Genomic DNA, 27,755 nt, shown 5'->3' on the forward strand with positions numbered 1-27,755 from the left:
CTTTCCACCAAACCAAGGACGGGGGACACCACCGTCCACCCGCGGGCTCTCCCTCCAGCCCCAGGGCCCGAGGCCCGGGTGACGCCACCCCTCGGCGCCCGGGAAGAGGGAGCGCAGCGCCACCTGCTGGCGGGCCCCGCGCAGGCTCCCCGGTGACGTCACCCTCCCGGGAGCCAGGCCGCAAGGGAGGCCTCCCCTGGGGTCACCCCGGGGGGCAAGAGCCAGAGGGTCTGTCCGCGCCCGCCTTTCGCGGGGAGGGAACGGGGTCAAAGGGAGCAAGTCCGGCCAAGGCCTCCTGCCCGCGAGGATGCCCTCCACGCACCGCTCCCGGTCCCGGCTGCTCCGCGCTGGGCTCTGCCCCCACCCGCCGCGACCCCGCTGCCCAGGGACGCAGGCCTCTGGCTGCATGTGAAGCGTGTCTCTCCATCCCCGTGCCGACCCCGCAAGTCCCCCGAGGCCCCGGGAGACGCCAAGCCCTGGGGGCCCTGCTGCTCCCCGGCTATCGGCCTGGCCTTGGAGACCCCGTCTCAGGCCCTGCCCCAGGCTGTGACCAGAGCCTCCCCCACAGCGTCTGGGTGGCAGAGACCCCTGGGGGCATGGCTGGCACAGTGGCCACCTGCAGACCCTGCCCTGGGCCCTCGGAGGAGGGAGACGGGGCCTCAGTGAACCCGAAGGAAGGAGCAGCCACACGTCTGACCTGTCGCGGGCCGGGCCCGGGGTGGGGGGCCGGGGGGAGGAAGTTCTGTAATGAGGGCACCTCCCCACCCAGGGCAAGGTCCGCCTCATGGGCCGTGGGACCAGCCCTGTCCCTGCCCCCCTCCCGCCCTCTCCTGTGTGGAGCCGGCATCCTGGCTGGAAAGTGAGGACCCTGGACCACGTGAGTTACCTCTCAGCTTTAATCGGCAGCCCGGCCAGGGCCGTGGGACAGCCCGCGGGCTCCAGCGGGCAGGCGGCTGACAGAGCCCCACCCAGCCCCCAGGGCAAGCAGGAGGGTCTTGGGAGCAGAGGGACCAGGGCGGGGACCCACACTGCGGCCCTCCCCTGGCCCCCATTAGAAATAAAAATAGTGCAGCAATGCCAAGCCCCTCCGCCCCCACCAGCCCTCATTCGTGGCCAAGTTCCCGCCCAGCTCCTGTCCACTTCCCTGCACGGCGCAGGGGGTGGCTTGGTTGGGGGCCTGTTGAGTGGGTGACCCCTGCCACCCCCGGGGCCAGCGGCAGACACAGGGGGGCCCCCTGCGATGGCAGATGACACGGTCCCTCAGGTTCTGGGGTAGGTGCGCTGCTGTGGCAGATAAGGGGGAGGAGCTGGAAGCCAAAGAGACAGGACGTCGGGCACAGGAGCAGTGAGGTGACCCCACCCCCGGGGTGCAGGGGATTCGGGGAAGAGCCAGCCTGGGAGGGTCTCAGCTCAGGCAGAGGGCGTCGGAGAGGGACCCAGGGTGATCAGGGGACGGGGAGGTCCTGGCACAGGGCTGGATTGCTCACTCACCTGCAGGGCTGTAGACAGGGGGCTCTGCCGGGTAGAGAGGAGGCTGGGGAGGAGCACTGGGGGGCCACATGAAGCCCTGGGGTGGGGGGGCGGGGTCAGCCTTGGAGTCCGGGGGGTACGGGTACATCGCCGGTTGGAGGGCGCCCCTCATTGGAATGTCCTGGCCTGGGTGGGGGGACAAGGTCAGCGTTGAGCTCAGCGCCTCCAGGGGGCGCCGTCACCCCTTCCCAGGGTGCCCAGGTGAGCCCCACTGGCAGCCGGTTCGCTGGCGCCCCACCCCTGCTCTCATCAGAGCAGAGCAGGGTGCTGGGCGCGAGGCCCCGGTGGCTGTCTGTCTGTAGAGACCCCGGGAGTCAGAGCACAGCCTGGGGGCGTCCTTGGGCCGGGACAGGGCAGCAGCTCAGGGCTGGAGCTGACCATCTGCTGACTTGTCCCCAGCCCGTCCCTCCCACATGGACCTCCCAGGCCCATCACCCACATCAGCATCAACGCTCACGGCCCAGACCCCCCCAGACACCCGGGCGTGTCTGAGTGGCCGCGGGGGTGTCCACGGAGCTCCGCCGCTGCCCCTCGGCTGCCCTGGGCGGGCCCCACCTGTCTGGGCTCCTGGTGGCGGCTCCGTCCCCACCTGCGAAGGGGCCCAGCAGCCGCTGGCGCTGGCGGACCAGGTAGCGGCAGATGCAGAAGCAGCAGCAGCAGGCGGCGACCATGGCCATGAAGAGGGTCACGGCTGTGACCAGGCCCACCACGAACTTGGGACTGGAGGCGAAGAACGGGTCGTCTCACCCGCAGCTCTCACGGCGGGCACGGCAGGGACCCCGAGACTGGGCTCCCGGTCCTGGGAGACCTCTCCCTCCCGGCCAGGCGGAGGCGACGGGGACCGTGTGCCCGGCACCCTCCGTGGTTTACGCGCGGTCCCTTGGGAAGAGGCCTGGACTCATGAGCTGGGGCACCTGCATCTTCTCAGGGGAGCCCCGGCCCAGACACCCCGCCGGCGGGCAGCGCGCCTCCTGGTCACAGCTCCGTCCGGGACGCGGCCTGCTGCGGGCGCAGACCCCCGGCTCCCTCCACAGGGCCCGACCGGAGGTGGAGGCGGCGGGAGGGAGAGCGGGCCCAAGAGGGCGCCTGGGAGGAGGGACTGCGGGGGGCGCCCACCTGAAGACCAGGCAGCGCTTCTGCTGGAACTCGGACAGGCGCAGGCTCCGGTCCCCGCAGCAGTAGCGCTGGCGGCAGGTGCCACAGCAGAAGGTGGGGGACTCGCAGCTGAAGCCCAGGCGCCATGAGTCGGCCTCGTCCAGGTACCCCAGGCAGTCGGTGCTGGCCAGCGCTGTGGGCGGGGTGCTGGGGGCTACCAGGCGGGTCCCCCGCCTCCCTTAGCCCCCCATGGTCCTTCCCCCAGGGACCCCACTCCCCTGGTGGTCCACCCACACCTGTGGGGTCCCCAGCCCACAGGTGCTGGCAACACGAGTTCCCCTTGGGGCTCAGGGGTTGGCTTCCAGGGCCTAGACTCCATCCTCTCCCTCCTGCTCCCTGCCAGCACCCCCAGGGGCTCGGGGACCCCGCTCCTGGCTCCCTGCCCCTTACCCAGGGGGGCCCCCAGCAGCAGGAGGGCGATGGCCGTGAGGGGCATGGTGGGAAGAGGGCGCTGCGGGTCCTGCCCAGTGCCAGGCACGGTGTGGTGGCCGCAGGGACTGCGGGCAGCGGTGACCACGCCCCGGCCCTGCCCCGGCCTCGCCTGGCACGGTCCCCTCGGCGGTGGCCCGTCCCCGCGCAGCGCCCAATCCGTGCCCTGGGCCCGAGCAGCCCGGATCCGGTGCCGCCCCCTGGAGGGCAGGGCTGGACCTCCGCTGGCCTGTCCAGCCCAGGACGCCGGGGCGGCGCGGGGCGAGGCTCCCAGAACCGGCCCCGCCGAGGCAGCGCCGAGCCGCTCTGTCCCCAGCTGTGCCTCCCGCAGGCCGGGCCTGCCCGCCGCCGGCTCCCGCGGCCCCGCCCCACGTGGGCGGTGTGGACACCGGGCCGGTGCCCAGCCGGGCTGTCCGCTGGGGCCCGCCCCTCCCCCAGGACCCAGGGCCCAGCCCGCTCCCCGTACCTTCACCGCGGGCCCCGCCCCCGCGGCCGACCCCGCCGGTTGGTGTCACGTGGTCCCAGAGAAACTGCCCCGTGGGGGCGGGGCCGGCGGAGGACCAGGGCCCTGCGCTCCCGGCCGCCCGACCGACCCCCAGCCCAGCTCCTGCGGGCGGGCGGGGCGGCCTCACCCATGACGTCACCCTGCCCACAGCCCCGAGGCCGGGGCTCCGGTGCAGGGGCAGCAGGGGGCGGGGTGGGGACGAGGGGCTCCCGGTGCAGGGGCAGCAGGGCGGGTCCTGGGTGCCGCTGGGGGACGGGGCTGGAGCCTGGAGGCCGTGTCGCTAACCCGTGAGCCATCCCCCGGGGGATGGGACCGGCTGGCGTCCTTCTCGATTTCTCCCGCGGGTCCCACCTCTGCCCACAAGAGCCCTCCGCCCTGGACAGGCCTGCAGGCTGCCCCCCGCCCCCCAGCCAGCCCTGCCCTTTCCGACGAAGGGGGTCTCATTGGACAGGGGCTCCCCGGCTCCCTCCTCCTGCGGGGCCAGACGTGGCCCCTGAACCCAGTGGTGGGAATGGAGGAGCCGGGCACCTGCGCGAAGGCCACGCGGACGAAGGTGCGGACGCCCGGACAGCCCAAGGGGCCCGACGCCGGTGTCTGTGGGGAGGCCCCCATTACGAGGCCCGTTCCTTCAGGCCCTGCCCCAGTGCGGCTGCTCGAGGCCGCCCAGCATCGGGGTCCCTCTGGCCACGCACAGCCCTCAGCCCTGGCCCCGTGGCCATCAGCTCCCGAGGCCGGCGCCTCCCCAGCTCAAAGGGAGAGCAGGAGGCACGGCAGCCGCCCCGCCGCTGGGACCAGGGACTGCCCCGGATGCCCAGGCCAGGCCCCTCCTTGAGCTGCAGACTCACTCTCTCCTTCCACTTCCTGTCCGAGGCCACCGGCCCGCAGGGTGCTGCGCAGCTGTTACAAACGCACCGAGGGGGCACATGGGAGGGAGGCCTGCCCCCCAGCATCGCCTCCTCTCCCCGGACCCCACAACAGACCGAGCTTCCCCTGAGCTGCCGGCAACCCTGCCGGCCCTTCCCTGCTCGTCTCCTCCAGGAAGAGGCAGAGGTGAGGCCACTCATCTGTGAAGATTCCTTTACTTCCTAGAAAAATACACGCGTCATCTGAGGGCGCCCGCCGTCGCGGAGCCTGAGGGCAGCCGTGGGCCGCGTGAGGAGTATTAAATAGTCGGGAGAGGTGGGCTCTAAAAAGCCCGTTTCTCCCGTTTCTAGAAAAAAAAGAGAAGCAGACTGCCATCTGCCGGCTTCCGGTGTGCATGTGTGTGTGCACACGCGTGCACCTGTGTGCGTGTCCACGGACGGCTGGGGAGGACCCGTCATGCACGGGAGGGCCGCAGTGTTGCCCTGGGAGGGCCCCGGGCGGGCAGCGAGGCTCCCTCAGTCCCGCTGAGACCCAGGCGTCTGAGGCAGAAGCTACTCTCGGGGTTCACGTCAGGCCCCGGAGCGTGAACACTGTTGTAGAGGACGGCCGGCCGGCTCCCGGGCTCCGAGGGGGCAGACGCCCGTGAACACGTCCTCCTGGCAGCAGTGTTTCCGACTGGCCAGCAGAGGACTCTGGGAACTGGCAGGCGGGGGAGGAGCAGGGGGGGAGACGTGGCGACGGGCATCTCCTGGGGATGGTGGGAAGTTCCTGTTCCAGCATCGCTGAGCGACGACAGCAGGACGAGCTCGGCCTCCACTGCGGCCAGGTCACTGTGAGGCCGAGGGCCGTGGCCAGGAGGCGCTGGAGGCGGAGGAGAGCACAGCTCCAGGCCGCAGGGCGGCACACGGCGAGTGGCGGGGCCTGGGCCCGCGTGCCGGGCGGCTCCTAGATGCCGATGGCCTGCAGCACCCGCCTCTCGCTGTCGCTGAGGTGGCCCGAGAACACCACGTAGCAGGGCTGCTGCGCGAACTGACACAGGAAGTCCGTGAGGTACGCCTGCAGGGAGCAGAGGGCAGCGCTGGCTAGACACCAGGTGCCGGGAGCCGGTCCATCCTTGCTGTTCAAGGGACCTGGCGTATATGGCATCCTGTTCTTAATGTGTTTGCTCACTTTCTTGGCACTATGTGTTTTAACTAAGGTCACCTCTCCGAGAAAGGTTGTTTCCCCAGGTAGGGATTTTCCCCTGAAGTTAGGGAGGGAATAAAACCCCTTAACTAAGTGTCAGGCGGGTAATTAATCACTTTAACTACGAACAATCATGCTTAAGCTACATAATCTTTACTCCCTGGAATGGAGATAAGAAACGCCCTAACCTTTGGAATAGAGATTGATAGGATTGGAATCAACTGGTATAAATACAGATGTAACAAGACAACAGGACACAGAACCTAGGCACAGAAGAACTTCGCTGGAGAGAACATGGCAAAAGATCCTGGACAGAAACTGGCCACAGAACCTAGAGACAGAACCTAGCGAGAGAACCTGACTAGAACCTGGTGACTGAACCTGGCTGGAGAACCTAGCAAGAGAACATGGACACAGAACCTGGCTGGAGATCCTAACCAGAACTTCGCTGGAGATCCTGACCAGAACTTGGCTAGAGATCCTGGCTAGAGATCCTGGCTAGGCTGCTGATCAACTGAACGCTGTCTCCGTGTCATTCCTTCTTTGCCGACTTCGTCCACACCTATGGGGACCCCTGGACCTGCTGGGGTTGGACCCCAGCAACCAGGCGTCCAGCACCCAGGGGTGGCCTCCCACACTCTTGGATCTGGTTTAGGTCCAACTGGGAAGCACCCTCTCCCTGGACCTTCACCACAGCCTCCAAAGTGGACCCAGCCCGGCCGGCCTGGCTCAGTGGTTGAGCGTCGGCCTATGAACCAGGAGGTCACGGTTCGAGTCCTGTCACGGCACAGGCCCGGGTTGCAGGCTTGACCCCCAGTAGGGGGCGTGCAGGAGGCAGCCGGTCCATGATTCTCATTATTGATGTTTCTCAAAGCGTAACCACACTGTGGTATAAAACACGAAGCGAAGCCCACCCCACCCCATGCCCCGCCCCCAGCAAGCCAGGAACCCGGCCCAAGGCCGCAGGACGAACAGGCGCGGGCGGCCGGGCTCCTGCGCCCTCACCTGCAGGTCCACCTGGTAGAGGGGGTCCTTCAAGGCGTCGGGGTCGTCCTCCTCGTCGTCCTCGTAGTAGTCCTCCTCTGTCAGACACACGAGGTGGGGGGTGGGGGTGTCAGGCAGGCGCCCAGCCCGCAAGCACCGCCGGGGGTGGGGGTGGGCCGGGTGCTCACCATATTTACTCGTGGCGAGGATGTCAGACAGGAGCTGGCCCGCTAAGCCCCCGCCCTCCTCCTCGTCCTCCTGGTCCTCCTCCTCGTCCTCCCACATGTCGTTGGAGTCGTCTGCTTGGGGAGGAAAAGCAGCTGCAGCCACACATGTTCCACCCCGACGTGAGCAGGTGCAATGGGTCCGTCTGTGACTGCGGCCTGCACCTCCCATGGGCAAAGCGGGCGGCAAATCCCCAGGAAGCTTAAAGGAAGGGTGGGTGTGCTGGGGGCGGGCACGACGATGACTGAGGCTGGGAAGCTCTGGGGGAGCCACCGCAGGCGGGCGGATGCAGGGTCCCTGGGAGGTGGGCAGAGCACCTTGGCCCCACTCCGCGGGGGCGGCCTGGCGGGCGGCGTTGGCCTCCATGACGTTGGACAGCTCGTTGATGATCAGCTTCAGGATCTTGACCAGCAGAGGAATGTTTGTCCAGCGCTCGGGGTCTGGGGGAAAGAAGAGGATTCGATTCAGACTCCGGCTCCTGGCCACGCTGTTCTGCAGGGAGGCTCAGCAGCCCACCCGCCAGCTCCCGCCTCCAGACCACACCCAGGCGCTCCATCAACAGCCACCCGGTGACACCCCCTCATCTGCCTGGTGCCGCCACAGGTCAGAGCTCAGGAATGAAAGGAGGCAGGTGTCGCCAATAAGGCTGGGGCACCAGGTAGGGGCCTGGAGCCGAGCACGCGGTCCCCACGACCTGCGGCTGGAGACGAGGACCCTGCAGGTCAGGCACACTCACTGCCTACAAGGCACCGGGGTCAGAGGCCGAAGCTGGCCGATAACAAGGCCTGGACGTGGCCCCGAAGCCCAGGAGCTGAAAGCGGGGCCCCTGGTGCCGAGACAGCGCCTGCCGTCTCCGAGGAGGGAGGGCGACCACTGTGCGGACCCCCTGATCCTCACCAGCCCGCCACCCGGTGCGCCCTGCCTCCCGTCTCCCCCGCGTCACCCACTCTTGGCGGCCTTGGCGCGGGTGCGGACGCCCTCGTCCGCGCCATAGATCTCCTCGCCCTTCACGCGGATCTCCTGCAGCCGCTGGTCGTCCGCGGTGATGCCGTGCTGGAGCAGCTTGCACAGGGCCACGGAGCTGCAGGGCACGCGGACGCCTCAGCCACCACCCGAGGCCACCACGGGGACGAGCTCCAGCCCAAGACTCTGATGTGAAAGCAGAGCTCGGGCGGGCGAGCCCCCAGGGCCGCTGGGAGGTGTGCTGGGCATAGGCCGGGCACAGAGCCGGGCGGGGGCAGGTGGGGCAGGCTGGCCACGGAAGCCTCCGGCTGGTGAGGGCCCTGCAGAGGAGGCCCCACCCACTGTGGGAACATCAGGGACAGGAAGGGCGGAGCAGCCGAGGAGACGGGGGCAGCGCCAAGAGAGGCCCACCTGACTTTGCCCTCGTACTGGCCGTAGAACAGGTGCTGCCGGCTCGTCCACTCGGCCATCACGAACTCCAGGGCGGGCTTGCCGGTGGGCCCGGGCAGGCTGCACAGGAACTCCAGGAGGGGCTCCAGCTGGGTGTGCACCAGGTGGGCGAACACCATGATCAGGGACTGGGAGCGAGAGGGAGGGCCACGTCAGGACACACGGACACGGAGCCTCCTGGCCAGCGTCTCGGGCCCACACAACCGACCAGGAGCCGCCTGGTCTCAGGGCGGGCGGAGCGCAGACCGGGGAGCGGTGAGGGGGCCCCCCACCCCGGCGGCACCTCACCTGCATGACGCTCAGCGTCTCCGCCTGCTGCATCTTGCTGAGGACGGCGCGCAGGATCTGGTCTAGGTTGTCGCCCAGCTCCCGCCCGGCCTTGCTGATGAGGGTGGACACCAGGCGGCCCACGAAGGCGGCGGTGAACTCGGAGGTGCGGGGGTCCAGCAGCTGGCTCACCACCTGCATCACGTACCACAGCCCGCTGTGGCCCTGCTCGTCGTGCCACTGCGCCACCTGCTCCAGCGCCACCGACACGTAGGCCCGCAGGCACTCGCCGCCGTTCTGGGGACACAGGGGCGCGGCAGCGAGGTCAGCGGCGAGACACAGACACCGGGGTCTGCGCAGGCGGGGCTGGCGCTCCAGGCTCACGCCTCCCCCGAGCGGGACCTCGTCTCCTGGGGGCTCGGCCACCGGAGTCAGCTGCTCCCTCAGACACAGACAGCGCGGTCCCCGCCTCAGCTGCTCCGCCCTCACAGACGCGCCTCTGGCCTCCAGGGACGCGGCCCAGCAAACAGGGTTTTAAGCATCAGGCCCACCGGGCGCGGGAACACACCGGCCTCAGGCACAGCTCAGGTGCCCAAGCCCATCTCCTGGACTTCACTCAGAGAACCATCCAGAAAGGCTCCCTCCCAGCCCAGGTCTGTGTCTGACGCCTCCACAGCGGTGACCCCAGACACAGGCGCCCACACCTCCACGACGGCAGCCACAGGCCACAGGCCACAGGCGTTGGCAGCTGACCAACCCTGGCCTCCGGTAAATGCAGACGTGAGACACACAGGCCAGCGCGTGGCCGGTCGGACCTCGCCCTCGGCAGACGCGGTACCTGCATGGTGGCGTTGTCGTCCGTGTGCAGGGTGCACTGCGCCACCGCGGGGAACGCCTGGCAGACGAGCAGCTGGGAAAGCGGCGGCTTCGTGCTGCGCACCACGGTGGTCAGGATGTCGATGGCTGTCTGGAGGAGGAGGGAGGTCAGAGCCTTGGGCGGGAAGGGCAGCAGCCCGAGAAAGCTCGCCGAGAAAGGAGGGACCACCGACGGCAGCGTGTGCTCCCAGCCTCCTCACAGGCTCCTCTGACGGCCGCGGGGCAGCAGGTAGCGCGCGCAGCGTGTTCACAGATGAGGCACCTCTGAAACAGCCGTTTTCCTGGGCCCTCAAGATCCACCCCTTCCTGAGGGCAGAGCAGCCGGCAAAGCCACCCGGAACCTCGACATTCACGGGCGTCCTGCCAGCTGGGTGTGTGTGCAGGTGGTGAGCTCACACCTGCTCACTCACACACACCCACACCCACCTGCTCACACACACCCACCTGCTCACACTACCCACCCCCACCTGCTCACACACACCCCCACAACCACCTGCTCACACCACCCACACTCACCTGCTCACCCCCCCAACCTGCTCACCCCCACCCCCACCTGCTCTCACACACACACACAACCCCCACCTGCTCACACACACCCCCACCCCCACAACCACCTGCTCACACTACCCACCCCACCTGCTCACACCCCCCACACACACCCACCTGCTCACCCCCCCCACCTGCTCACACACACACACCCACTCCTGCTCCGCGTGGTTTTGCGCCCACTCACCGCGCACAGCCCTGCGGGGAGCTTGTCTGCTGGCGCCTGCATGATGCTGACCAGCGTGGGAATCAGCCGCATCTGCATGGGGCCCTGGCAGGCTTCGATCTGGGACAGCTCCTTGAAGATGTCCTGAGCCAGCAAGGCGACGACGGGATCTGAGGTGACAAGGCAACAGGACCCCGCCCGCCGGTCTGCACACGCCTCTGGCTAGCGACGCCTGGTGTGTGGCCCTAACCTAGCGAGCAGCGTCTGCGTGGACGACCCGCCACACAGCCGGGACCTAGCGGACCACATGGCCACCTGGAACAACAGGAGAGATGCCACCTCCAGAGGCACACGGTCTCCAGGGCCGCGGGCTCACCCGACAACCACGCGGCTCTTTTCCCGGGCCGGTCCCGACGCCTTCATTCTCCTGGAGCCCGACGGGACTGAGGAGCAGGTGCGGCTGCGCCGGGTGGAGCCGTGCGGCGAGGGCCACCCGAGGGTGCAGCGTGGGCGCCTCCCAGGCCAGGCTCCCTGACGTGCAGTGATCCCCGAGCACCCCCTGAGCCTCAACACCGCGGCCCCCTCTTCACAAACACACACCCTCGGTCTTTTCTATGATAAAGTACAGACCATACGCACGACAGAGGAGTCGCACAGAACGTGCTACAAAGCGTTCCAGGAAAGAAACCCGTCACCCACTGCCTGGCAGCCACTGCCCACACATGGAGGTCTCCGTACGGACGTACACACGCCCTTTCCCCCCACACAGACGTCTCCGTACAGACGTCTCCGTACAGACGTACACACGCCCTTTCCCAGCACAGAACCAAAACCGGCGTCACAGCCTATGCATCTGGAAAAGCTGTTATTATCATGTAAACAGTCTCAGTGCTTTAAGGATTCCCCTGACGTTTAATATTTACGGCATAAACGAATCCTTTTCTACGTCCACATTTTTGCTGCTATAAAGACGAGAGGAACCCCCTGTTCATCTGTCCTCAGATCTCCCTCCTAAGGCAGCGCAGGCCTCCCCCGCCCCCCCCCCACCGGTTCTACGAGGGGGTGAGACCCCCGAGAGCAGGAGCCCTCCTCTCCAGCCCGGCTAACCGGCAGCCAGTGCTTGTCTAGGATGCGGAAGAGCATCTCCCCCCGGGCGGGTCTGCTCCAGTCCCCGGCTGGCAGGCCCGTGGCGCCCTCCCTGGCGGCACCCTCCCGGGCGGCGTACCGTTGCTGTACTTGAGGAAGATGGCGATGGTGAAGGGGCAGATCTTGCTCTCCACGCTGGCCGTGAACTCGGGGTCCACCGTGCACACGATGCACAGCGTCTCCATCACCAGGTTGAGGACCTCGGAGCTGAACTGCGCGGCCAGGTGAACGAGGCCGTCCAGCACGCTGGGCAGGAAGGGCTGCAGGACATGCGTGCTCTCCGAGGCCTTCAGTTGGTCACAGTAACTGGGGAGACACAGAAGCGGGGATTACTTCCTCCCGGCGACGGGTCCCTGGCGGCGTTCCCACGGTGCCTGCGTGCTAAAGAACCTGCAACAGACAGGGCCGCCACGGGTGTCAGGAAGGGCTCTTGCCCAGGCTGGGGTGGCCCCGCTGGTTCCAGCGCCGTCCTGTACACCGAAAGGGGGCGGGTTCCACCCCCGGCTGAGGCACATGTGGGAGGCAACTGACGGATGTTTCTCTCTCTCAAATCCATTTAAAAAGTTGCGGTACTAAGGTAAAAAAATGTTTAAAAAATTGTGTCTTGCCCTGGCTGGGTTGGCTCAGTGGATAGAGCGTCGGCCTGCAGACTGAAGGATCCCAGGTTCGATTCCGGTCAAGGACACAAGCCCAGGTGGCAGGCTTGACCCCACTGAGAGGTCTGAGGAGGCAGCCAATCAGTGATTCGCTCTCATCTTTCTCCCTCCCTCCCTCCTTTCTGAAATCATTTAAAAAGTGTATTTTAAAAAAAGAGAAAGGAAGGAACTACAGTGCATGTTAATCCATCATGGATTAACATCAAAGTCACTGTGCTGGGCAAGAATTCAGACACTCAGACACACACACACCCCATGTCTCATGACCATGTTCCGTGCCAGCTGCTGTGTTCCCAGGTCCACCACGACCAGCGAAGCCGTGGTTTGACCCCCAATCGCCCAGAGCCTCGCCTTCGGTCAGACCTGATGCTCACGGCCGGCCCGCTCTGACCCCCTTCTTTAGAGCTGGTCTGCCACATGGCCTGGGGGTCACCATGTTCCCCGAGGTCTCCCAGTGCCCACGGGCACTTCTGTCCGCGGATGGAGGCCCGAGCGAGACGTCGGAGGAGCCCCCTTGCTGACACCCGTCCCAGTGCACAGCCGCCCTCTCATGAGGCAGGACGCAGGCAGGGGCAAGACAAACCAGCTTTAGGACTTCGGGGAGATTTCAGGGTTCAAGCTGGACTTTAAAATACTCCTCAAACCACAAGGGTCCCTCTGGGCCGGGCGGGGGTGTCCGTGAATGACCAGGGGGTCCTGGTCTACAGCGGCTGCGAGGCCACACCGCCCGCATGTGGAGGCAGCGACCCCAGGCCGGCCGGCCGGCTCTCCTCCTGTTGTTCATGTGCAGCCCTCGGGCCGTTTCTCTCAGAGCCTCTGGGGCGTGGTGCTGGCAGAGAAGGGCCCAGCGGGCGGGTCCCGGCCGGGGTGGGTTCACAGGGAGCCAGGAGCGAGGGAGCGGGACGGGCTCCTGGGACGCCTTCCTCCATCCAGTCCACAGAGCAGCTCCACGAAGAGCCTCCAGCAGCAAAATCCACTGGCGGCTGCGGTTCGGGGCTCAGCTCTGAGTCACTTTCTCCGAAAGAGCTGGTGTCGCCTCAGGCGGCATACTCACCCCCAGATGGCTCTCACAGCAGAGATCCGCACGGACGGGGGCTGCGTCTCATGAAGGCCACTAACTGTTGCCTGTAGGAACTGCTGGATCAATTCAGGGGACATAGCAACAGTGAACCGACTGGCAGCCCAGAGCGCCCGACCCAGGAGGAAGGGAGACACTGGGAGGGAGAGAGAGCAATTAGGGGCTGGACGCCACGTCTGTGACCCCTGCCCCTCCCACCCTCCGCGCCCGTCACTCACGGGGTACCAGGTACTAGAGACAACTCAGGTGAGAGAAGACACCACCTTTCACCACTGGCAAAGCAGACCGGACGCTTCAGACTAAAGCCACTGACGCCCCGTTCTCCTCACCCCCACCCCGCGCGGCCAGGCAGCCCTCCGCACGCGTCCTCACTGCCAGGCTGTCCGGCCCTTGGGCCACTGCTGGATACCACACACCACAGCTCTCCTTCTTGTACTGAAAACATGCCCACAGATGCCAGTCTGAGCCACGGGCACCTTGGTGAGCACAGAGCTCGAGGCCTCGAGGCGTGACTCAGCATGACCTGCGGTCTCCCCGGGCACTCAGCTCCGCTCCCGTCTGCTCACTCCCTCTCCGAGCGCACAGGGCAGTTCCCCAAAGGCTCAGTGATGTGCGAACCACGGCTCGGACAGCTAATGGGACGGGTGCGTACATTTCTTACATTTTAATCTCTCAGTTTTCACTGCCAATATGTTAAAATTGACACAAAAATTCAAAGAAAAATCTCTGGGATTGTTGATAATTAAAAATGGCTGGTATAGAAAAGCTTTTAGCCATAGAGAGGCTAATAAACAAGACATATTAAACCTTCCCCAGTCGGAACACTGAATACTCTCACATCTCCATGAATTTTTAAAGACTGTTTGCTGGGGCAAATGCTACAAAAACATGCTAAGGGTCTGAGCAGTCCCACCGCTTTCCCTGGACACGTATCACATGCCTCGCCAGGAGGCACCACGGGTAGAAGCTGCAAGGACGCGCCTGCTACTCAGACCTCACGTCAGGGCGAGGAAGCAGCATTCACCAGCCTGGGCAGCGCAGCCCAAGGCAAAGGGACCTCCCTACCGGCCGGCCCTGGAGGCTCAGCCGCCTCTGACTCAGAGCCCGGAGTGAGGGCGAGGCTGACGCTGCCCCTCCAGCCAGAGCACCGGCCTCGGGGGCGCGCCCCAGGGCGTCCATGGAGGGGAGTGAGGGACTGGCTGCAGCCAGCACGCCGTGTCCCTGACGTCCACGCAGGAGCCACGTGGGCAGTGTGTGCGGGTCTGTGGGGCGGAGGAGAGTCCACACGTGGGCAGAGGCCAAGGAGCCAGCGACACACGAGGGAGTCCCCGGCCGCTTGCAGGACTGGGGGCTGTGGGAGAGCGGCCCGACAGGCCGGCGGCCACTTTTCTCTAAGGCCAGTACAACGTGGTCACAGGGCAGGACACGGTATGAGGAGGGTGTTGGCCAAGAATAACGTGTGAGGAAAACGACAGGAAACCAACAGGAAGATGGCCTGACTCAGCCGGCCGAGGGGCGAGTGGACAGGAGCAGAGCCCAGGCCGGCCCTCGAGGTGCAGCCAGCCTCGTCCTGCTCGAGCGCCAGGGCAGCGCGGGTCTGTGAAGTCGTGCCCAGGCCGGGGCGGTCTAAGGGCTCCGGGAGCTCAAGCTCCAGGTGGGAAGAGCGGTCCCCAGAGGACGCGCGACCCTGGCTCACCCACCTCCAGGAACAAGGCACGGCGGCAGGTCTCAGGCCGCCGGCGGCCTGCGGAGCCATACCTGCGAGGTTGAGGTCGGCCAGGACCACGCTGGTCAGGAAGCCGTGCATGTCGAAGTGGACGCGGCCGCTCTTGACGCTGTCGGTGAGGATGGACTTCACCGAGCCCAGCGCCAGCATGCAGGCCTCGTGGATCTTCCACCTGCGGGGACAGCACTGCTGGTGACCAGGCCGCGCCGGACACTCCACACAGGAAAGGGCGCTCCAGCCCGACCCTCAGCCAGTTTCCTAGTTAAACGAAGCGAGTTCTCCTCTCTCGGCTTTTAGAATAACAGCATCTGAGCAGACTGCTGGCGGGTGGGGGTGGGGGACCTGCTCTAAAACCAGACGGTCACAGGCGGCCGAGGCCCCTGCGCTCCAGGCAGCACCCCCTGGCCGCTCACCAGTGCTCGGCGCCGCTGTTCTTGGCCTGCTCAGCTTCCTGTAGGTGCCGAGTGGCCGCGGCAGCCAGGGCGGCTGCGCTCTCGCCCTGGAAATCCGTGGCCACAGCCTGGGGAGACAGGAGACGGGCTCATGCGTGTCTGTGCAAAGCAAACCCGCTTTAGCTGCAAATGGTCAGTCTTCACACACAGGCGTCCCCGAGGAGTCTGGACACACCCCAGGTGCAGACTTGAGGGGACAGGGTGGCGTCTCTGTGGCTGCAGGGCCCGCCCTGGGAAAGGCTCACCTGCTACAGGGACTTGGTGTGACCTTTCCCAGGTGCCCAGAAAACTAAAGGGTGAGCCGAATTCACCATCCGTGGGGACAACCCTCCCACTCAGCAGGGGCCCGTGGCAGCTTCGCAGATCGTGGGCCTAGAGACCCCCGAGCCCTCGTCAGAGCCCACTGAGTGGATGGGTCGGAAATGTCCTGCTCTGGCCCAGCAGCAATGACCTGGGAATTCCTGACCCTCCAACTTCACCTGAGATCCTCCCTCATTACCCGACACCTGGGATAGAGCCGCCCACCCACTGCCTGCTGGGCGGGGCGTCTCTCTCCAAGAGGGGAGCTGCCGGCTGCGCCCTTACCAGCAGCAGGTCCTGCGCGGCGATCCTGACGGTGTAGGAGAACGTGTCGTCATCCTCGTCCTCCACGAACTGCTGGGGGCTGGCCGTCCACACTTTGATCTGAAAGGACCAGGAGGGAGGTCGGTGGGAGGCTGCCAAGCCGGCCACAGGCTCCCTCTTTCCACCGCGCACACGGGGGGACCTCGGCCACAGGCTCCCTCTTCCCACCGCGCACACGGGGGGACCTCGGCCACAGGCTCCCTCTTTCCACCGCGCACACGGGGGGACCTCGGCCACAGGCTCCCTCTTTCCACCGCGCACACGGGGGGACCTCGGCCACAGGCTCCCTCTTTCCACCGCGCACACGGGGGGACCTCGGCCACAGGCTCCCTCTCTCCACCGCGCACACGGGGGGACCTCGGCCCTTTGCTCTCTTGAATAGAGGCCCAGCGTCAAGGCGTTTCTCTTTGGTGTGAGAAGCCTCTGAGAGGTCAGCAGCGAAGGCAATGCCCTGGAGGGACACTGGCTTCAGACCGGCAGGGCACCGGCTCTGCCTGTCAATCAGCTGTTACCCTTTAAAAAAATCCTCACCTGCCCTAGCTGGTGTGGCTCAATGGATAGAGCGTGGGCCTGGGAACTGAAGGGTCCCAGGTTCAATTCCCGCCAAGGGCACAGGCCTGGGTTGTGGGCTCGATCCCCAGTAGGGGACATGCAGGAGGCAGCCGATCCATGATTATCTCTCATCGTTGATGTTTCTATCTCTCTCTCCCTCTCCCTTCCTCTCTAAAATCAATAAAATATATTTTAAAAAAAATCCTCCCCTGAGGATGTTCACTGATTTTAGGGGGACAGAGAAAAACAGTGATGCGGGAGGGAGTATCATCGATTGGTTGCCTCTCCTACGTGCCCTAACCAGGCCCCAACCCGCAGCCCCGATCCGTGGCCGACGGGAATGGAGCTGTGGCCTCGGGTGCGTAGGACGTGCCCCACCGAGCCGCACGGGCAGGGCCCTGCTCCTCGTTCAGATCCGCTTTCTGAAGAGACCAGACCTGGCGGGGTTTCATGTGAAGGTGCTGTCCATGCTGGTGGCTGACATGAGTCATACGCTGTGTCGTAAGTGCTCTTTTGTCTAATGGTGACCTCGTCTCTGTTTACAGAGAAGGGGGGTCCTTCCGGGCGAGGGCCTGGGTCGGGTCCTGCAGGGCCCAGGCCCCGTGGCCAGGCTGCGGTGCTGCAGCTTCCCCAGCACGCCGCAGGGAGGAGGCACTCCCCTCGCGCCTGTTTTAGAAGCGCCGCGGCCGCCGGTCCCCGGCTCCTGGCGGCTCACCTGCTCCTCGGTGATCTGCATGTACAGCAGGACGTAGTAGATCAGCTCCGGCAGGGCTTTTCGGACCGTGCTCTTGAACTTGCTGTTCTCCAGCAGCGCGTGGACAAACTCGAAAATGCTGAAGACGAGGTTTTCAAAGCCCAGGACTTCGCCTGCAGGAAGTGCAGAGACAACTGAGAGACAAGAGCGTGAAGGACAGGACGTAGCTGGGAATAAACAACGTGCTCTGCGCCACCGACGCTATTCACGTCACTTGGAATACTGCTCGCCAGGGAACGGCCGGGGGCAGCAGGCTATGTCCCAGCAGGCGTGTTCTCACCTGAAATACTTAAAACTACTGCAGCAGAAGCCAAGTGTCAGCCCCCAGGGCCCAGCTCACACAGGCAGAATGCCAGAGCGGCCGGGCTGGCGGGCCCGGGAGCCCCGTGTCCAAGTCCAGGCCCGTGGCCGTGAGACTCGGCCCGCGCCCTGCTCCCACCCCAGCACAGCGAACGGAAACCCGGCCGAGAACTTGCTGAGGAGCGAGCCTCCCGTGGCCGCCTTTCCTGCGGCAGCCGCGCCACGCACCATCCGAGTCCACGGGGTCTTCCACCTCCTCCGTGTAGTTGACCTCTGTCCTCACGTAAGTATGACGGAGAGTGAAGGAGTACAATCTGCTTCACACGATCTACGGGGCGGGGGGGGCGCTAACGCTAGGCGGGGACGGCGAGCCCCCGCGGCCGGCCCAGCGGAAGGATATAAGGCCGCGCTCTCGGTCAGGGTGTTCCAGACGATGGGCAGGATCTGCTGCATGGAGGACACCATGTGCTTGGGGAAGTTCTTCACCAGGGCGGTCACCGCCTGTGCCGGGGAGACCACAGCAGAGGTCAGGGGCAGGCGCCCTCAAGCCCCGGGCTCCCCGGCGCCGCGGCCCACCTTGAGGACTTCCATCTTAAAGCCGCTGTCGGACGTGGGCCCGTCGGGGACCTGCAGGGCCTGCACGAAGGCCTCGGTGAACTGCTGCACCACGGGGAAGATGAGGACTTTGGCTGCACCCTGCGGCCAGAGAGCGACGTCAGCGAAGTCAGAAGCGACGCGGCCCATCGGGGGCCGGGCCCCGTCCACCAGCCCGCGAGGCTCTGAGATCCTCAGGCTCCGGCCAATCCCACGGCTAAGTCCCTGGTGGGCTCCTCCCTGCGCGTGGCCTCCTCGAAGCCGCTACCCCAGACCCGCTTTCCGAGCCGCCTCTGAAGCCAGGGTGGGCGTTCCCAGCGAGGCCCCCACACGAGGCCGTGGCACACCAGTGAGCTCTGGGCCGCCGGTGAGCAGGAGCAGGACAAGGTGTTGGAAGTAATAAGGCTCCAGCAGGACACTGAGCCACCCACACCTGACAACTGCCCGGCGCCGTGTCCCCGCTCCCCGGGGGTGTGCCGCCTGCAGAGCACGCTGCCCGCGATGGGCGCCCTATCGTGAGCCCAGGGCTCCCGCACCTTTTCCAGCTCCTCCATGTTGCAGATCATGTGGGCACACGTGGTGAAAATCTCCACAGCTCGGGAGCGGGTCCGGATGCCGTACACCTGGGAAAGGCAGACGGCCGTGACGCCGTGGGACGGGGCCCATGCGCCTGCGACCCCTCAATCCCGACGTGACGGGGCACCCTGGGACGGATCCTGCCATTCAGGGAACGCAAGGCAGCAAAAGCTGGGACTCGCCGGAATGAGCCTTCATGCTCACAGCCCTCGTGGGCGATCTGATGGGACACGGGGCCTGGCACTGCCTGCACACCCGGCACGCGGATGTGTGCGCGCAGCGTGCAGGCCCTCCGCGGGGACAGAGCAGGAGGCGGGGGCAGCACCCCTCCCAGGCTGCTGCGTGACTGGACGAGCTCCGTTCACACTTGTTAGCATGTCTACGTGTGGGACATGAACTCCTTTGTGAGCACCGCGGTGACAGCTGCCCTCAGTGCCCAGCGGACGTGAGCTCGGGAGGGCGGTCGGCACGGGACTTCGGGCCACAGGGTGCAGGGTCTTTATCAAGGTGAGCGGTCTGGACAAGGATCGCGGTCACTCTAGCTCAGGGGTCCTCAAACTTTTTAAACGGGGCCAGTTCACTGTCCCTCAGACCGTTGGAGGGCCGGACCATAGTTTAAAAAAAAACTATGAACAGATTCCTATGCACACTGCACAGATCTTATTTTGAAGTAAAAAAACAAAACGGGAACAAATACAGTATTTGTATTTGCATGTGGCCCGCGGGCCGTGATTGAGGACCCCTGCTCTATCTTCACGCTGGGGATGGGCAGCAAACACGGGCTCCCACCGGGCGGGGAGGCTGTGCGGCCTGCGGCCTGGCTCTGGGGCCTGGGGGGGACCTCGTACCTCGGCCATGGTGAAGATCTTGAACATCTCGGGGAGGATGACGGGGGCGACGAGGGGCATCTGTGTGTCCGTGACTTCCCGCGTGAATTCTACAAGGAAACAAGGGGTCCGGTCTGCGTGGTACAGACAGTGCGTGGGAAAACGCCACACTGCCTCCAGCGGCAGCTCCCCAGCAGGAGGAACAGGCACTGACACCGGCCTGCTGGCCTGCCTGGGAGGCAGGAGCTACTTGGCAGGAAAGGAAAGGGAACGAGTCAGAGACAGAGGAGGCGACACGAGATCAGGAAAGAAACCTCACTAGGCCCCGAGGAAAGTCTGACAGAAGCGGGTGGGGCTGGTGAGGCCGCCGTGGGAAAACTGTGTGACCCTGGTCTGTGGCCGCGTGTCAACATTCAGGCGCCCGTCAAGGTGCCTCCCCTGTGGTCCCAGCCCCCACACTCGCGGCGAGCTGTTCGGATGCACATGTAGACAACGTGCCCAACGCAACCGGCGGGCGGAATGAGACCCGAAGGGGAGGGGAGTGCGGGCCATGCCTCTCCCTTTAACGTCCAACCCCCACGAGGCAGCGGCGAGCACCCCTCGAGCTCAGGAGGGAGACCCGCCCCCTCTCCCTGGACTACAAGTGCAGGCACTTCGTTCTGCTGGACTGTTCTTCCCTTCGTCCTGGTTGAACTACGACAAAACACGATACAAGGAAGATGCTGACAACCATGACGGCTGAACTGACGAGTGCTCACCACCCCAGTGATTGAACTGAATGCTTTACAGAGAGGAGCTCATTTAAATGACTCGAAACGCCACGGAGGCAGGTACGATATCTCAGTTTTACACACACGGAACCCAGACCCGAGGTAAAGCCAGACCATGATCTGAATCAAGAGCTTAACCACCCGCTGCAGCCTGGCCTTGAGCGTGAGGGTTCGAGCAGCAGATGCCACACCAAGTTAATTCCCTGCAGAGAGCAGATGGGGCGGGAGGGGCCGTAGCCCAGCGGGCGTCACACAGGCCAAGTCCTGCTGCCCGGGGCCCCCACCACAGCGTCCGGTGAGGACGACGGCCTGGCCGTGGGAGCCGGGTCCACGCCAGCGAGGGCTCCTCACCTGTCAGCACGCGCATGGCTCCATGGACGGCGTTCAGGTCCCCGCTCACCAGCATCTCCATGAGCAGGTTGAAGAGCTGGGGCCACGCTTCGGGCCAGTCCCAGTGGGCGATGGCCGATACCGCGTAGGCCACGCTGGAGCGCACCTTGCTGATGGACTCCCTCAGCCCACTGGGCAGCAGCTCCCGGATGAAGATCTTGGCCTGCGGAGGAAGCCGCCGCCCTCAGACCAGGCTGCGCGTGGTCAGCAGAGTCCCACCAGCTTCCGTGTTAGCCGGACTCCGCACGGAGACACTAACCATCTCTAGTTCCTTGGAGCGTAACCCTGACCGACAGTCCACTCCCACTCCCCGCGGCCCCACACCCGGGCAGCCAGCACCGCAGCCCGGCTCCCGCGGCCACGGACATTCACTCAATCACAACGAATAAACAGAAACCCCGTCCCCGCCGCAGGGCACGCCGTGCTCGGCACCCAGGCCCGCAGCCACCAACTGCCAGACACAGACGGTCCGCAGCCGCGGGAGCCCTGCCCTGGGGACAGCCGGCGCCTCAGGGCTTCCCAGGGGCCCAGGACGGCTGCACAGCTCCGCACCCAACAGAAACGGCACTCCATTTCCTCCTCAAACAGCTCTGGGAAGGTGGAGCTTAGAAGAAAAACACTGCAGACTGGGGCCTGACGCCGTCGGTCTGCCACCCGGGCACGTCTAACCCCTTATCCGGTGTGTCCACAGCGCCAGCCACCCGCCCGCCTCCTCGGCCCAGCCCTCCGACCCTCCTGCTGTCCAGCAGACTCACCCTTTCCGTCGTTTCTGGAGGCCTGAACTTCTCCGAGTGGGCACACCAGTGCGTCTCCACGTACTGCTTCAGGATGACCGACGCCAGCTGTGAAGAGAACAAGCCGTGTCCACAGCAAGGAAAGGCTTTTTCACACGTAAACACCCCATGCGCCCGGCCCGGCCCAGTCACCCGATGCAGCTACCTCGGCACCAAGCCGCAGGTCACTCACAAACTGGCTTTACGCTTCCTCTTCCCCACAACCAAGCTTCAGGACCAAGCCCAGGGAGTTCCTTATAAATCGGACCCGTCAGGCTGGACCTACCTGACGAATTGCCAGGGCCCCCTGGGGGTCCACGGTCAGCTCCGCCAGGTGAACACCAAATTCTGGAAGAGAGAACGGCTGTGAGGCCAAGAGGGGCAGGAGAGCCGCAGCGACGACTGAGCCGTAAGCCTGGTGCCAGCAGGGAAGGCCCCCGACAGGAGCCTGCTCCACCGAAGCACTGATGACGCCAAGATGGACCCTCCCGGGGGCGGCGGGGGCCCGCAGGGAAGGGCCAGCACCAGGTCACCTTCTCCATCACCACAGGCGCCTCCCGGCCCCTCCCTTCCCAGACGGTAGCGCCTTCCACTGGAACCAGTGACGGATGCGGATCTAACCGAAACCTGTACCATCTGACCCCACAGAATACGTGGGATTTCAGGAGCTGCTCCGATACGCACCACCGGACGGGAGACGATGCCAGTCTACGGAAAGCTGGCTTTCACAGGCTCAGTCCCTCAGCACAACCGCTGAAGCTCACAGTTTTCAATGAGCCATGAAAGCAGTCATCTTGATACGCATTTGGGAGGCTAAACAGCTTTTACTCCAAAAATAAAATTCAGATCCTTAAATGCAACCCCCGTAAGAATCCCAATAATGGTTTTTTGTTTGTTTGTTCGTTTGCAGAAATAGAAAAATCCATCCTAAAATTAATCTGGAATCTCAAGGGAGCACAAAAGACCAAAAGAAGACCAAAGCTGGAGCGCTCACACTTCCTGATTTCCAAACTTACCACAAACCTACAGTGATCAAAACAGGAGGTTCTGGCATAAAGACAGACACACGGACCAAGGGGACAGAACAGAGCGCCGCATCCATGGTCATGTGACCTCTGATGGGGCATCCAGTCTATTCGATGGGAAAGGACAGTCTTTTCAACAAATGATGCCGGGACATTGGGTTCCCCAGACAAAAATGAGCTCACGGACCGAGAGCCTGAACGCGAGACCCAGAGAAAGCACAGGTAAGATAAGAACTTCACGGCACTGGGTTTGCAATGACGTCCTGATACGTCACAGACACACAGAGAACGAAGAGGAAGAGACGCACTGGACTTCATAAAACGTAAAACTCTTTGTGCGTCGAAAGACACTATCAACAGAGTAAAAAGGCAGGACGGTCTGACCCCCTCGTCCGCCCCCCTCCATGTCAGTGACCAGCAGCGCCTGGCGGGTCTTTCCTGGCTGCTTTCGCAGAATGAGCAGATGGCGCATCCCTCCCATCCTCTTGTTCACATGGAAAGTAGTGGATCCTCTTCTCGCTTTGCTTTCCTTCAGCTACACTGTATCCCGGAACTCCCCTAACTCAGTCCCGACACCCTCACTGCTCGCCTGTTCGCCGCTCGCCCGTGCAGGGCAGCTGAGTTGCTGCGCTTTGCTGCGGTAAATCACGTGTGTGCACCGTCACGTGCTGAAGGCACAGCCCCAGCGGGATGCTGGGCGGAAGGCGTGCTGCCCGGGACTCTGAGTGGTAGTCAGAAGCCTCTCCTATGCCAACGTTAGAGAAAAAGTCATCCCTGTGTTCATGTGGAGCTTGTGTGGTTCCCACTGTAAGCATTTAGACTTCCATCCATTTGGTGTAAGATCCGAGCCAAGTCCAAATGGCGACCAGGCGTCCCGCTTTTAAAGCCTGTCTGGCCCGGTGATCTGAGATGCCGCCTCAGCTGTACCCTAGTCCCCAGCGGGCCGTGTCTATTCCTGCGCCAGCGCCACGATATTGTCATTACAGAGGCCGGATCTCTGGGTACCAGGCCCTCCCACTTAAAGAAAGTTTTACTGATTTCAGAGAGGAAGGGAGAGAGCAAGACAGAAACATCCATGGTGAGAGAGAACCATCGATTGCCCCCTGCAAGCCCCCTACTGGGGATCGAGCCCACAGCCCAGGCCTGCGCTCTGACCGGGAATGGAACCAGCAAACTTGGTGCACGGGACGATGGCTGCTCAGCCAGCCGAGCCACAGCGGCCATGCCGAGGCTAGGTTCTTGATTGTATCTTTAATCCAATCCAACAGGGCACCCCAACTCCTCGCTAAGGAAGCCTTCACTTACCAACACCTTCTGTCTTCAGTCTTCGGTCCCTTCTCCCCTCATCCTTGCTCCCCTCTCTCTCCTTCCGCCCCAGCAGGCAGAAGCGTTCTCTACCCAAGACTGGCTTAGAAGGATGACTGAGGAGGCAGGAGGGCGAAGCACGAGGGGCCGTGCAAGTGGATCAGGCCGGCCGGCGACCTGAGAGCTGGCCGTGCTCCGTGGGCAGGGAAGCTACTGGGGGCAAAGGGGGGCGGTGAGCCGGCACTGCGGGAGGAGGGGGTTCTGAGCACAGCTCTCACGGGGGTTGGGAAACACAACCACGGCTGAAAGGGAAAGAAAACCCACCACTGGCCTTTTTCCGGGCGCAGCCGCCTTCCGCTCGGCGCCGTGCCCAGGGCGCCCAGTGCTCGGTGCCACGGGCCCAGGGATGCGCCTGGGTCCGCGAGGGCTGCTTGCGCAGGGACAGGGCTTATGCTGAACTGCGAGAGAGCCAGGCCTCTAGGGGCAGCACCACAGACTCGGGGGCAGCACCTGATGCCAGAAGAGGGAGGGAGGGCAACGCCCCCCCCATCCCCCGCTCAGGCAGCCTGGTGGAAGGGAAGAAAAGCACGGGTTTCTGTGGCACATCTGCTGGGAGCAAGCAGAACAGACTAGGTCAAGGCCAAACGATGGGAAACATCTTCATTTCTAACAGAGAAAGAAATAAAAGGAAAATGACGAAGAGTCTCAATCTAGTCTCTAGAAAAGTCTGTGCTATGCCGGCCTAGAGAATGAAATTCACTCCACCACCTGGATGCTACTGAGAGAAAAAGGAGAGGAAAAAGAAGAGAAAGCAGGAAAAGGCTTTATTCTAAGATATAAGACAGCGAAGCATAAGGGCACCACAAAGAGCAGCATTCTCCGAAGTCAGACCGAGTCCGTCACACAGAACGGAGCCGGGGGAGCGGGGCACTGAGCACTGAGCACTGCGCACTGAGCACTGAGCACTGCGCACTGAGCACTGAGCACTGCGCACTGAGCACTGCGCACAGGGCGTGACTGAGGCGAGTCAGTGACGCTCTCAGCCCGGCCAGGCGCTCGCTACTGTTTGTAAAACGCGAGGTCTCGGCTGCCTATCCAATAAGGTGCAATTAGAAAACGCTCTAGAGACCACCTGCCATACTTACCTGGCAGGGGAGATACCATGATCACGAAGAGCACCTGCCTTTTACTGTTGCTCTATCGGGGTACAGCAACATTCCCGCACACCCTGCTATCAAACCCCAATCCAACCCCCTCGGAATGGCCGGAAGGCTTGGCTCCCCGACTTCAGTGCCGGGCGCTGCAGCGCGGGAGGGGGCGCTGCCTGAGGTGCCGGGGGCCTCTCCTTCTCCAGTGAACCCTGAAATGCTGTGCTTTCCCTCAGACGCCAGTGACAGCGAGGATGGCAACACAGGACAGGACGCCATTCCGGGACCCAGGCCGAGGAAGCAGCCACCTGGGTGCCTGGGAAGGGGCTGCGGGGGCCGGCGAGTCTCTCATCCTCATCCTCCTCCTCCTCCTCCTCCTCCTCGGCTGAGAGGACAGAATCCATTCTGGAAACGCCGACGCAGTCAAGGCCTTTCCTGGAACCCATCAGTGGCCGCCTACATGGCCAGGGTGTGCTCTGGCTCCAGCAACCTCCATTTCCTAAGATAACTGCTTCTTAAAATCTCCTCCACCCCTGAACCCCTCAGACACGTCACGCTTTCTTGTCTGTCCATTTAACAGGGAGCCGACAGCTGGCCTTTGCCCTTTCTCCCAAATCACATTAGAGATTCTTCGACTTAATCTTCAAGCCTGGGGGTCATGGCCTGGCAGGTGGCCACCTGTCCGCCTTAGGACGGACCAGCCTCCCGCGTGAGGCTCTAACAAACGGCTCACGGAGGGGTGGGAGGGACGAGGACGGGGCTGCGACCGACCTGGAGCCCACGGCGCTCCGATCATCGCCGGCTCCAGGAGCAGACACGCTCCCGATCCCCTCCACTTCAAGTCCGGGGAAGCCTGTTCCCGGGACCAGAAGGCAGGGCCTTTCCCACGAGAATAAAACTACAACGGGAAGCCACTCAAAGCAGCGAGAACGACGTGCTCATTCATCGGCCTGCCCGGCGGGGGAGCGCATCCAGCGCAGAGCTGGGCGACTGGCTGGGACCCCGGCCGGAGCTGCACCCTCACGCGAAGGCGGGAAGGAACCACTGACGTGTCACGGACAGAAGGTAAGACGGGAGGCACTCTGCACCCAAAGGCCAGGGGAGGCCAGGAGAGAAGGGGGACTGCCTCGGAGGACCCGCCATCCTCCATGGAAACGAGGCCACCACGGGGTGCGTTTCCATGGTTCCCAGATAAACTCAGGGAGCGGGCGATTTAAACCCACACACAGCCTCCCAAGGGCCCGAGCAGCGCGTTCAGCTGGAGGCGGGACCCAGGCTCAGCCTTCCTTCCCCGCCACGTCTGCACCAGGCCTCCACCTGTCGCCCGCAGCCACGCCCCCACCTGCCGCGCATCCCCGGCCCCGCCCAAGCCACGCCCCCACCTGCCCGCCCTGGTGCCCGCGGACACGCCCCCACCCACAGCCACGCCCCACCTGCTGCTCAGCCCCGACACGCCCCCGACACGCCCACATCCGCGGCCACGCCCCCGCCACCTGCTGGCCCGCGTGCGCTCCTCCCGCCCCCCCATCCCACGCAGAGCTCCGCGTCCGTGTAATTCTTCACATCCACGCCCCCGAGGAGGAGGAAGGCGAGGGGCTGGAGCCCTAGGACTGACCTGGCCGAGAAGGACCAGGGCCCGAGGGCGGCTGCGGCCGACGGCCAACACCGGCAGGGACCACCCTTTCCTGGGAAGGCGCCGGCCCTGCCTCGGGGCTCGGAGGCAGCGGGTCCGGACGGGACAGGACCACCGGGCACCCTTGGGGGAGGCCCTAGACTCCGTCCCCGCGGTGCCTGACCGCCAGGAGGCTCCCGGGCCGGTCACTTGTCCTCCCGCACACCCAGGGGGCAGGGACTCGGATTGCGGGGGCACGCCTGCACCTGCTGGAGCCCAAGTGGTCCCCGCAGCTCGGTCGGGGTGCGGGCGGGTGTCGGTCCCATGCAGGGGAGGCGAGTCCTCCTTTTCCTTTAGTTTTTAACATCCTCACTGACTTCAGGGGGGAGGGATGGAGGGATGGAGGGAAGTATCCATGGTGGTGAGAGAGAATCCCGGGTCGGCCGCCTCCTGCACCCCCCCCCCCCCAGCCCCCGGCGATGGAGCGCACGGCCCGGCCCCGGCCCCGACCGGGAATGAATGAACCCCGACCTCCCGGTTCAGGGGCCGACGCTCGCCCACTGGGCCCCCGGCCGGGCGCGCCTCCCACGCTCCCCACGAGACACCCCAAGTCCGGGACGCGAGGCGCGCGCGGCGCTGGGAGCGGGGCGGCGCTGGAGGGTCTCCACCGGGTGTGGGGTGCGGACGGGGCGCCCCGGCGGGCCAAGCGCGTCGGTGCCCGAAGGGCCCGGAGAAGGGCCCGCCCCGCCTGCAGCCGCCGCCCCATCGCCCCGGCGCCCGCGGGACAAAGCGCGCAGACAAAGGGCGGGGGCGCCGCCCCGGAGGACGGCCCGCAGGCAGCGCGGCCGGGGCGCAGGGCTCTCCCCGACTCGCGGGCCGGGACCCAGGGCCGCCCTCGCCCGCGGCCCGCGCCGTGCACGGCGCCGCCCGCCCGGCCTCTCGGTCCTGGCGCCTGGACCACCGAGCACGGCCCGGCCTCGGCCCCCAGGCCCGGCCTCGATGCGAGGGCCCGGCCTTGGCCCCCGCCGCGCCGCCCCCGCCCCCGGCCCCAGCGTGTCCCGCGTCCCGGCGCCGCCCCGGCCGCCCGCCTCGCACTCACCCTCCGTCACCTCCAGCACCTTGATCTGCTCCTCGGCGGCCGCGCGCACCTCCTGCACCGGCGACAGGATGCCGGTGAGCGTGTCCACCAACACCTCCTTCAGGCCCTGGGCCACCGGCCCCGGTAGCCCCGAGGCCGCGCCCGCCGCCGCCGCCGCCATCTTGCCGCGCTCAGCCCGCCAGCCCCGCGGCCGGGCCCGCCCC

The 27,755-nt window shown here is 64.9% G+C and overlaps 2 protein-coding genes across 3 annotated transcripts; both read right to left on the minus strand.

The window, feature by feature from the left end:
- Positions 1 to 878: 878 nt before the first annotated feature.
- SHISA4 (shisa family member 4) lies at positions 879 to 3,530 on the minus strand. 2 transcript variants are annotated; one of them, XR_009450225.1, is made up of 5 exons: positions 3,076 to 3,530; positions 2,647 to 2,818; positions 2,086 to 2,250; positions 1,492 to 1,656; positions 879 to 1,307 (listed from the first exon to the last, which is right to left on the minus strand). XR_009450225.1 is itself a non-coding variant. In XM_059677380.1 (5 exons), the coding sequence occupies exons 1-5, from the start codon at positions 3,119 to 3,121 to the stop codon at positions 1,261 to 1,263; spliced, it is 561 nt and encodes a 186-aa protein (XP_059533363.1). In that variant the 5' UTR covers positions 3,122 to 3,439; the 3' UTR covers positions 879 to 1,260. The 2 variants fall into 2 exon arrangements, 1 of the variants encoding a protein (XP_059533363.1); XM_059677380.1 differs by having other exon boundaries at positions 2,120 to 2,250; positions 3,076 to 3,439.
- A 1,149-nt stretch (positions 3,531 to 4,679) lies between these two features.
- IPO9 (importin 9) lies at positions 4,680 to 27,755 on the minus strand. The gene is made up of 24 exons (XM_059677873.1): positions 27,553 to 27,755; positions 21,650 to 21,711; positions 21,346 to 21,432; positions 20,552 to 20,753; positions 19,452 to 19,540; positions 18,564 to 18,650; positions 18,010 to 18,129; positions 17,834 to 17,934; positions 17,662 to 17,720; positions 17,095 to 17,246; positions 15,789 to 15,887; positions 15,165 to 15,271; positions 14,784 to 14,923; positions 13,002 to 13,161; positions 11,371 to 11,597; positions 10,167 to 10,315; positions 9,396 to 9,524; positions 8,579 to 8,854; positions 8,252 to 8,418; positions 7,825 to 7,958; positions 7,195 to 7,317; positions 6,841 to 6,951; positions 6,674 to 6,750; positions 4,680 to 5,539 (listed from the first exon to the last, which is right to left on the minus strand). The coding sequence occupies exons 1-24, from the start codon at positions 27,710 to 27,712 to the stop codon at positions 5,429 to 5,431; spliced, it is 3,129 nt and encodes a 1,042-aa protein (XP_059533856.1). The 5' UTR covers positions 27,713 to 27,755; the 3' UTR covers positions 4,680 to 5,428.

This window comes from Myotis daubentonii, chromosome 20 (genome assembly GCF_963259705.1).
Source record: "Myotis daubentonii chromosome 20, mMyoDau2.1, whole genome shotgun sequence".
Classification (NCBI taxonomy): Eukaryota; Metazoa; Chordata; class Mammalia; order Chiroptera; family Vespertilionidae; genus Myotis; species Myotis daubentonii.

Bases quoted from the DNA above. Each gene is read 5' to 3' on its own strand.
- SHISA4 (XM_059677380.1), bottom strand. From the start codon at position 3,121: ATGCCCCTCACGGCCATCGCCCTCCTGCTGCTGGGGGCCCCCCTGG. The intron at 1,657-2,119 runs GTGGGGACGGAG...CCCCCCACCCAG, and splicing joins GCTGCTGGGCCCCTTCGCAG to GCCAGGACATTCCAATGAGG. The intron at 1,308-1,491 runs GTGAGTGAGCAA...TTTGGCTTCCAG, and splicing joins CCCTGTCTACAGCCCTGCAG to CTCCTCCCCCTTATCTGCCA.
- IPO9 (XM_059677873.1), bottom strand. From the start codon at position 27,712: ATGGCGGCGGCGGCGGCGGGCGCGGCCTCGGGGCTACCGGGGCCGGTG. The intron at 14,924-15,164 runs GTGAGCGGCCAG...CTGTCCCCGCAG, and splicing joins AACAGCGGCGCCGAGCACTG to GTGGAAGATCCACGAGGCCT. The intron at 8,419-8,578 runs GTGAGGTGCCGC...TCTCGCTCCCAG, and splicing joins AGACGCTGAGCGTCATGCAG to TCCCTGATCATGGTGTTCGC.